Source organism: Anser anser, assembly GCF_964211835.1.
Source record: "Anser anser genome assembly, chromosome: 13".
Classification (NCBI taxonomy): domain Eukaryota; kingdom Metazoa; phylum Chordata; class Aves; order Anseriformes; family Anatidae; genus Anser; species Anser anser.
In genome coordinates this window covers 13,593,241-13,602,966 of record NC_139734.1, presented here as the reverse complement: position 1 = coordinate 13,602,966, position 9,726 = coordinate 13,593,241, and the positions used below count along the sequence as shown (strand labels likewise).

The window sequence follows — 9,726 nt, the reverse complement described above, 5'->3', positions numbered from 1 at the left end:
GTAAAAGCTGTTCTTGCATAGCTCTGTAAAAAGAGGGTGTTAACCCCTGGGAATTTTCTAACAATTCTTGTCACAGAGTGAGTTTTGTTTGTGTTTTGGAATGAGAACTTCATCGTTTAAGAGTAAAATAGGGAAGGCCTGATGCACCTAGGTTATGTCTACATTGCAGGTGCAGAGAAGCTAAATGCGAGACTTGTTTGTGAGTCACTGGGAGCACAGAGTTCAGCGTGTGTCTGATCTGCGTAGTACAAAGTTGTCTGTCTCTGCTCTGCCTTGCAGTTGCCTCCGAGTAGGATGCAGACCTTCCTGTAGAGGTCTGAACTCTGCTGGGGCAGGAAGCTGAGGGATGGTTATTGTCACCACTGACAATCTTATGTAATACCTGAGAGAATCTGCAAGGACAGGAGTCTGCTCTGACTTAGCTTCTCGTATTGAAGCTTGAGTTGAGACTGGGAAGGTGGGAGCAGAAAGGGGGACCTTAGGAAGAGACTTAGGGAGGGAGAAAGAGTTACAGCGTAGGAGCATAAGGAGCTGCCTTATAAACCTGAGAAATAATAGGGAAGGTGAAAACGTTTTCAGATGCCTGATGTTACCAAAGCAATAGCTTTCAAAAATTATGAATTGGCCTGTGGGTACCCTGTTAAAACAGAGATGGAATAGTCATTCTGGAGGCTTTTACTAGTTTACACCTGTTCATTGAGTATTTGTAATTAGCTTGTAATGGCATGATCGGTAAGTTGTATTGGAGAGAGACTGCAGCTGCTGTTCTTGTTTCTTTTGCTTGTTTTATTTCAGTATTTGGCAGCGTCTGTACGAGTAGCTGGCAGTATTTAGTGGTGATTGTCAGAGGGATTGCAACACCTGTAGGTACAGTGTGAGGAGTTTGGCAATGCTTTTCACCTGTCAGTTTGCTAAGGTAACTAAGCACTGCAAAATGCCAGGGAAGGTGGCTAGAATGCTGATCAGCCCTTGTGTTGCCTTGTGAAGGGGATGCATCTGTTCTTGGGGCTTTCACCTGGAACGTGACTGGCAGACGTTCCCTACCAGGACACATGAGTGGTCTGGCTCTTATCAGTTTGCTCCTTAGCTTTAACCCCCCACCATTTGTGGATTTCACAGGTTAGGCTTTATGCAGCTCCCCTTAAACAACAGCACCTGCATTTGCAAGAATTGGAGTAAATCTGCAAAATCCAGCTGGTACCTAAATAATTTTGTCACATCAAAGTAATAGACAAAAGCTTTTTTTTTTTCTTTCCTCCCCTTTGGCATACTATAGCTCCCTAGGAGCTGTCATTTAACATAGAAAGCCACAAGTGGAGAGTAGGCTCCGCTTGTCCGTGCCCTTCATGACTTCAAGAAGGGAGATGGGATTTCCTGTGGCCCTGCTGAAAGGAGCCACCGTACCCTCTTGCTCACGATTCAGGCACCTGCTTGTCTCCCTGGTAAGTGCCAGAGCTGGCTAAAAAAGAAAGCAAGCAGAGCAGCTCAGCCAGGCGCAGAGCTCTGCCTCCGGGACGCTCCTACCCCCGGTGCAGCCTGGCTGCCCTGCTCTACCTGCCGCTGGGGGTGGCTGTGCTGCTAGGCTGCGGCGCCCCCAAAAGGAAAACCTGTAAAGCCCCACGCTGCTAATTCTGGCAGTGGGCTTTCGTGAGGGTGCCGGCCGAAGACAAGAAAACTGTGTTTTCAGGAAGGTCTGCGCTTTCTTCTTTTGGACTGGCTCCTCTCTGAAAGGATTTGCAGGATTGCAGTGACTGGTTAACACGCAAAGCCTCCTCGCTCCATGGAGAAGTGCTGTGCCTCCCCTCTGCCCCTCCGTGTGAGGAGCCCTTCAGCACCATCGGCACCCACCTGCGCAGATGCGTGTCCCTGTGAAGTCACCTTCTTCCTCAAACTGCCCTCTCCCTCCTCCCTTTAATCGTTTGCAGACCTGCGTGTCCTTGGCACACCGCTGCCTTGAGAGGCGACGTCTGCTTTCATGCTCAGTTCTCGGGGTCTGGAACCCCGGCTCTGTGCTGGGCGCCTCGTCTGCAGCTGCGCCCCGTGCTCCTTGTTCCAAGGTCCAAGGTGACAATGGAGCTTTCCTTCCACAAGAAAAGATTGTGGGTTTTGAGAGCGATTTGTTCCATTTTTTTCTTTCTCCTTTGTGTTTGTTATTATACCAATTCAACTGCGCGTGAAGCAGAGAGGCTTTATTTGCAACTCCCAGCTGGCCATTCCTCGCACGCCGTTCCAAAGGTGCTGCCCACAGCCAGCCCGAGCAGCGACTTGTGCTTTACTTGGAGCTCTGCCCTGGGGCAGGGCCGGTCCCAGCGACCTGGGGCCACGGCTGCTGTCAGCCACAGCTTCCAGCCAGAGGCTGAGTGACGGGTGTGCTGCCCCACGCCGCGCTCTTGCCACCACCCGTACCTCACCTCCTCCTTTCCCTCATTCAGAAAGTGCCAGCCCTAGCGCGGGGCTTGTCCCTGTTGCGCCCTGGGTGCATTGCGCCTGTCCCCAGGGCTGCCGCCCTGACCTCAAACCGGCCGGGCTGGGAGCTGCGGACACGGCGATTTGTGTCGCTGCGCACGTGTGGCTTCCTGGCCACCTCGCTCCCGGCAGCGACGTGCAGCTGAGCAGCAGAGGAGCGAGCGCACGCTGCGGGGCCCTCGGCTTCCTGTCGGCACACCGGGGCCAGCCCTGCTCCCCTTGTCCTCTGCCCCGAGGACCTGCTGGTCCTTCCAAACTGAGCCTCAGCACCCACCGCATCGTCTCGACGTTTCCTCTGCGAAGTAACCCGAGCTCCAAATCCTCCCTGGCACGAGGGTGGCAACAGCTGCAGCCTTGCTGACGGCTTGCAGAAAGGACAAGGAGAGCTGAAACCCTAGCGCACCGCGCAGCTCCGTCACGGGGCTCTGACGGACTTCCCGGGACCTGAGTGATCCCTCCTGCTTTTCCACCCACCCTTCAGACTGCTGCCTGTTACCGTGCCTTGGGGCACGCTGTTCTTTAGGGGGGCGGCATCAGCATGAAGCCAGGCCGCTGGCACTCCTGCAAAGCTTTCGTGGGGATGTTGCGCCGCAGGCAGGGCAGGCGTTGGGGCTGCTCTACCTTTGGGTTGAGGGTTTGCTCTGAGAGGAGCGGCAGCGGTGTCCGGGCTGCCTCCCAGGGCAGCTGCTGCACCGAGGGCTTCCCTCAGGCCCAGTTCCGCAGCAGAAGTGCTCCCTGGCTGCTGTGTGCTCCCACAGGTCAGAGAAACACCCAGGAAACATCTGTCTCTGCAAACGGGAACAACAAAAACAAACTTTTGTTTTAGATATTTGTAGGAACTAAGTAAAATCTTTGATCTCGAGAGGGCTTCCTGTTTGTAGGAAGAAAAACCCTGGGTGCCGTGATGGGAACAGGGAGCTTGAGCAAGCCCCTCCTGCTCACTGGAAGCCCCCGTATCACTTGGCACACTTCTGTGATGATGGTGGAAGCAGGGAAAGCTGCCGGGGACAGGTTTCATCCCTGGGCTGCACAAGGCCCTGGGGATCAGGGATGTTTGGGCCACATTCCCTGCTCTGGTCCTCCGGTGCCTGTGTCCAGCAGGTGGCCTTGCGGAGACCGGCACAGGTTTTGCCCTGGGACCCTGCAAAGTCTCTTCCTTCCCCTTGCAGTAAACTTTCAGCCACTTCTCTGGCTGATAAATAAATTGGGAGCTCTCCCAGCAGCCGGTCAGGAGTTGTCGTGGCTGCACGGATCTGAGCGCAAGCACCGTGGTGATGCAGATGCCCCGTGCCAATGCGGGCGGGATGCAGGCACTGGCAGCCCTCTGCCCACCCCAGGGCACCCCGCAGCTCGCATCCCCTCCGCCGGGCGCCTGCGTGTGCCGGAGCATGGGGCAGGACAGAAATATGCCTCTGGAGATAACGCGGGTCCCGCCAGCTGCCATGTCCATCTTTGGCCGGCTCTCCGGTTACCAGCCGCCTCCTCCAGCTGCCTCCAAAGACAGGCAAAGTCACCTCGCGGCGCCTGCGCTGGAAACCGCGGGGAAACAGAGGGGGGATCGCGGGCAGGGATGAGATTGATGGGATTTCTGTTGAAGGAGTGAAGGGCGCCGCGTGTCCGCCTGAGCCATGGCGTCGCTGTGCTACAACAAGGGCTGCGGGCAGAGGTTTGATCCCGAGCACAACGCCGAGGGTAAGCGGGCTCCTGCCCTCCGATGCTCTCCTGGTCTGGGGCCTCGGCTGCCGCAGCGTGCCGGCCCCGCGCCTGCCAGCAGGCAGCTCGGGGGAGCGGCTGGGAGGCACGGGCAGGATCGCCCTTCCTGGAAGGCTCCGAATGCTTTTCCCTCTTCAGATTCCTGCCTGTACCACCCGGGCGTCCCCATCTTCCACGACGCCCTGAAGGTAAGAGGGGCCGCAGCCCACAAGGTGGGACCTTGTGCCCAGCGGGGACATCCGCCCCGACCCTCTTGTCCTCTCCTGGTGCCTAGGGCTGGTCCTGCTGCAAGAAGCGCACGACGGACTTCTCCGAGTTCCTCTCCATTAAGGTGAGCGACTCGCACCGGCCAGCCCCCAGCCAGGGGGTTCTTGGCTGCTGCCTCTCGCAGGAGGGTGCCAAAGCGGCTGGGACCCCCGCGCGGCTCGGGCCCCCAGCGCCATGGGGTGTCCGAGCAGCCCTGGGGGTGGGAGGAGGCAGCAGAGCCGGGGAGGTGGGGAGGCTCTTTGCTGTCCCTCTGCCACCAGGCTGGGGTGGGACAGAGCTGAGGCCTTCCCGACGGGATCTGCACCTGGGATTGGCCTCGGGAATCCCTGGGGACACGGTCCCTGCCCCTGCGCTGGCGTAGGGTGGGAGCCCGGCCCTGCAGGACGCAGAGCCACCAGGTCGCAGGAACTCACCGGGGCTGGGAGCAGCCTCTGGGGCAGAAAGGGCAAAGCAGGCACCGGGCTCGTCTCCGCTGCTCAGGGATGCACAAAGGGGTTCCACAGCAAGGAGAAGCCCCCTGAGCCTCTCCAAGAGGAGAGCTCAGACAAGCCGAAGGCCAAGCCAGTGGCGGAATTCATCATCCAAGGACCAAAATCAGCTGAGAAGATGCAGCGGGAAAGACCAAGGTGAGAGAGGCTCAGCTGGCGGCATCGCCTGGCCACGCTGCTGCTTGTGCACATGCCTTGCCCTGCCTGCCTCCTGGGAAGGAGCAACAACACTTAAATTGCAAAAAAAAAAACAACACTCGGCCTTTGTTGCTGTTGTTTTCCAGCTCTGATGAGCCACGACAACTGCTGCCAATTAAAGTATCCAGGTCTCTGGAGCAGGCGCTGGAGAAACTGAGCCTGTCCCCCAACGCCAAGGTGCCCGAGGGCGGCTGCACAGGTAGTTGTGAGTCCGCAGCTGAGGGTCTGGCAAGCCCGGAGCAGGGGCTGTGGGAGGGCTGGGGACAGGCGGTGCGTGTCCCCGAGCCAAGCTGTGCTGTCCTTGCAGGGGAGGTGGCCGTGCAGGTGAGAGCCGGCACCACCTGCAAGAACGCAGCCTGCAAGGCGGTGAGTACCCGGCGTCCCCGCATGCTCTGCGCCGCTCCGCGGTTTACCTGGGTAAAACGGGCATGGAATAGAATAATTCTTGCCTGCTTCTCACTCCTGCCATGCAGCACACTTTCTGCCTCGCCCCAAGGCTGCCTAGTGCAGGACGGCCTGACTGCGGCAAGGCATGCGCCCGAGGGAGGCCAGCACGCTTGGGAAGAAGCAGGAGGGAGGTGGATGCTTGGGAGAAGCAGGAGGGACACAGGACTGACACACTCTGGGAAGGAGGGGAAGGGACAGGGCAGCTGAGGGTCCCGAGCATCCCTAAGGAAGTTTCTGCAGTGCCCAAACCATGCCATTGCTGCCCAGCCCCGTGCTGTGCTGGGGAGAGGGGCTCGGCGGGGTGGTGCTGTGGGCATGCACCGGTGTCCTGCCACGGCCGGGTGCTGCCAGCAGGGAGCAGGGCCTGGGGCTGCCCCCAAAAAGTCTTCTCAGATGCTGGACCCTGGCAAAAGGGTGACGACGGGCAACATACTGTGACCGTTGTGGGAATGAGCCCTGATGCCTGGCCATGCCATGCCGTGCCGGAGGCACAGCCAAGCCTTCCCTCTGCTTCTTGCCCCGCAGGTCTACCAGGGTGCAGAGAGCAACGCGGAGGTCTGTACTTTCCACCCTGGTGTTCCTGTCTTCCATGAGGGGTAAGAAACCTCCCTTTACTGGCGAGTACACTGACCTCGCTGTGGGCTGAAAGCGGTCCCGTGGGGTCCTGCCCCTGCGGGGGTCCTGCTGCCCGCTCAGGCGGCCCCGCTCCCCGCAGGATGAAGTACTGGAGCTGCTGCGGGGTCAGAACCACGGACTTCAGCGCCTTCCTGGAGCAGCCGGGCTGCAGCACCGGGCGGCACTGCTGGACGGGGAAGGCGGTAAGGGAGCTCTTGGGGAGGTGACTGAGCAAAGTGCCTCCGGGAAAACCTTTACTGGCACCCGAGGATGCGTTTTCCCTTGCTCTGCATTAACATGGATTTCCATATTTAATTCCCTTAACTTTCATAACTGCTCATAGATGATTGTATCAGGGTTTGAATGCTGAATCCTCACCCATCTGTTGTTTAAAACCCTGCCTCTGCATTCACAAAACCTGGCAGCTCTCACGCCTGTGGCACGGGTGCAATGGGAAGCTGAAGGAGGGCTGCCTCTGCCCTCTGCTCCAGGAGCTCGGTGTGGCTGGTGCTGCAGGCTGCCGCACAGGAACAGGCAGTTGAGCACAGGAAAAGCCCTGCAAAAATCCCCCAAAAGTTTTGGCGGATGTCTGCAAATGACTGAGGTTGTTTTCATGAAGCTTTCTCGCTGCAGCTGCTTCTCAGGAGGGACCTCATCCGCACTGGCTGTTGTGGCAGGGCCACGAGGGGAAGATGCCAATTCACGACTGTGTGTGTGTGTGTGAGTTTCTCTTAGCTGGCAGCAGGCTGGAGCTGGGAAAGTTGCAACAAAGCAGCCCAGGATATCTCTGGAAGTGCATCATGTTCTTCTGAGTCAGCATTGCCAGACTGCCTGAGCAGCCCTCTCTGAGCTCAGGATGTTCTTTGTCCTGGGCTGAAAACATGCAGGGGGTGTAAGGGAGGCTGCTTTGAGAGGGCATCTTCTGCTGTCCCTGCAGAGTGAATGAACTGTGACGTTGTGCTGCAAATGCTTTGGGCCTGCTCCTGGTGTGAGCCTGGGCACAGCAGAGCGGCCCTGGAACAAGGGGATGTCTCTGCTCTTAACACATCCTTCTGGAGCACAGCACAGATGTCCTGTGTCGCATGGGGCAGTCCGGCAGGGGCTGCCCACCTCCACACAAACCACCTCCCCTCAAAAACAAGATGCAGGGTTTGCTCTCACTCAGCTGACGCTGTCCTTAGCTGGCACTCTGCGAAGGAGAGACACACAAAGAGCATCCTCTGGCACAAACGTCCCCTCTGCTGCCTTGGGGGACGCCACGCCGTGACGGGTGTTTCTCCCCGGCAGGACAAGAAGGCGGTGTCGTGCCGACAGGACTGGCACCAAACCAGCAGCCAAGTGGTGGTGACAATCTACGCCAAGAACCCCCTGCCCGCCCTCAGCAGCGTGAAGGCCAACCGCACCGTGGTGAGTGGGGCTGGCAAGCTGGCTGGGGCTTTCATGGCACCCCATGTCGGCGAGCCGACAGCCACAAGCCGGCCGGGTTGCCGGTGCTCTTCAGCCCCTCTTTGGGGTTGGCGCTTCCTGAGCTGAGAGCCCGGTGGCTTTGCGGCTGCAGCTGCCCAGCCACGCTGGCTCAGTGGCTTTCGGCCTCAGCCTGGGGCTTTGTCGGCCTCCAAGACCTTCAGCTGGTGGCAGAGGTGGAGCTGCAGCATGGGGAAGGGGTGAGAGTCAGCTGCTGAGGGATCGGCAGTTACACTGCAGCTGGGACGTGGGATGCGGTACAGCGCAGGAAGGCAGCTGCGCTGTCCAGGGAACAGCGCTGGAAGTGCTGTGCTGCCCCACTAAGATAATTTTCTGTTGATCTTTCAGCTTGAGGTTCACGTCATCTTTGAAGGGAATAAGATTTTCCAGGCAGAACTCGATCTCTGGGGGGTAAGATCCTGTTTACTTTGATTTCCCTGTTCCAGAAATCTGCATGGGGACGGGCTGCAACGCTGTAGAGCAGCCCGAGCTGTTAGAGAAGCATTTGCAGACCCAAGTACAGGCTCCCAGTAAGGAAAATTACTCCCTTTTTGGTCTCAGACTTTTGAAAAAGCAGCAAAGCGGTTGCTGCTACAATTTCTGCACAGTCCTTCCTGTGCATGCAGCACGAGGGAGTCTTTAATTGCATTATCACGCAAAAACAGTGTGGCCCACGGGACTCTGCTGTTTCCCGAGAACAGGCTGGCGTGTCTGTGGAACAAACAGCCATTTCACAGTCCCTCTCTCGGTGTTATTCACTGCCAGCTCCTGAGGACCTGCAGAGATCACAGCTCCATCGCGGCTATCACAGCAGAGGGGACTGGTTTATCTTCAGAGCTCCTGTTTTCTAGAGCAGCAAATGCTGATGGGGAAATTACGTTTTTCTCTATTGATCCTGTATGGGTAGCACCCTGCATGAGCCGTGTCTGGACTGCCTGGGCTCTGTGCCTGGCTGCTCCGTTCTACCTGAAGCGCCCTGGCTGCTTTCTTTTAAATATTGCCACGGCGCTGGCTTGTTTTTGGGACTGCCTGGGAGCCAGGTCACCCAGATGCTGGCATTTATAGCCATCTCCACTGGCTATGTAGGAAATACCACAGGGGTTGTGAGGAGGGCCTTGGTGGTGGCTGCGCTGATCCCTGACTGAGAGCAGAGCTGGGTGTCGCTGCTGGCTCTGCAGGCCTTCTGGATTTGGCTCTCCCTGAACCTGGCTCAGTCCCCGTGCTTTTGGAAGCAGCGCAAGGGGCAAGACTCGCTCTCCAATTCCTCAGCCACTTGCCAGCTGCAGAGGAGCAGCGAGACTCAGCAATTTGCATGCGTCCTTCTTGCCTTTATTCCTCTTGTGTGCTGCCTGCGCCCGCCTGCAGCAGAGCGTGCTGCTGGCTGTGGAGGCACCGTGCCTTGTAGCTGTGTGGAGAGGGCTGTAACGGAGCCCAGCGCCAGCACCAACATGCTGCTGAGGTGTAACACCAAGCTCAGCTGGACGCCGGGACTCATCCTGCTCTGCCCTGAGGAGGGGAGGACTCTCATCTTTTCCCCTCCGTCACGGCTCTACCGATGGTGGGAAGGACGAGCATGTGCTGCCAGCCCCCTCCTGCTCATCTTAACGTGCCCTGCCCTCTCTCCAGGTCATCGAAACGGAGAAGAGCTTTGTGAGCATGGTCCCTACCAAGGTGGAGATCACGCTCTGCAAAGCCAGCCCGGGGCCCTGGGCCAGGCTGGAGCACCCCCAGAGCAGGGCGTGCTCCCAGGGGGAGCCGGAGAAGGCGGCTGCCAGCACGGAGGAGCCGGAGGAGGACTCTGACGACAGCCTGAGCTGGTCAGAGGAGGACGACGAGGAGACGGAGGCACCTAACAGCACGGCGCTGCCGAGGGGCTTTGACGCCAGCTCTGCATTAGCAGCCCAAACCCAGAGCAGCATGTAACCCCCCCCCCCCCCGCCTTGGGTCACAAGGGGCAAGCAATAAAAAACACAGAGCAAAGGATGCAAAACTTGAGATATCTCCGTGTACAAAGCTGGGACAGGCAACGCAGATTCCTTTTAACCACCCTGACGGCTCCCCCCCCTCA

The 9,726-nt window shown here is 58.3% G+C and overlaps 1 protein-coding gene across 4 annotated transcripts; it reads left to right on the top strand.

Moving 5' to 3' along the window:
• The first annotated feature begins 54 nt into the window (after window positions 1-54).
• ITGB1BP2 (integrin subunit beta 1 binding protein 2) lies at window positions 55-9,715 on the top strand. Of its 4 annotated transcripts, XM_083797906.1 has the most exons (11): window positions 55-4,158; window positions 4,318-4,367; window positions 4,454-4,510; window positions 4,927-5,072; window positions 5,219-5,331; window positions 5,440-5,498; window positions 6,105-6,175; window positions 6,295-6,397; window positions 7,482-7,601; window positions 8,007-8,069; window positions 9,285-9,715. In XM_083797906.1, the coding sequence occupies exons 1-11, from the start codon at window positions 4,095-4,097 to the stop codon at window positions 9,579-9,581; spliced, it is 1,143 nt and encodes a 380-aa protein (XP_083654032.1). In that variant the 5' UTR covers window positions 55-4,094; the 3' UTR covers window positions 9,582-9,715. The 4 variants fall into 4 exon arrangements, with proteins under 4 accessions (XP_083654032.1, XP_083654029.1, XP_083654031.1 ...); XM_083797903.1 differs by having other exon boundaries at window positions 55-4,367; XM_083797905.1 differs by having other exon boundaries at window positions 4,123-4,158; window positions 4,454-5,072.
• Window positions 9,716-9,726: the final 11 nt, after the last annotated feature.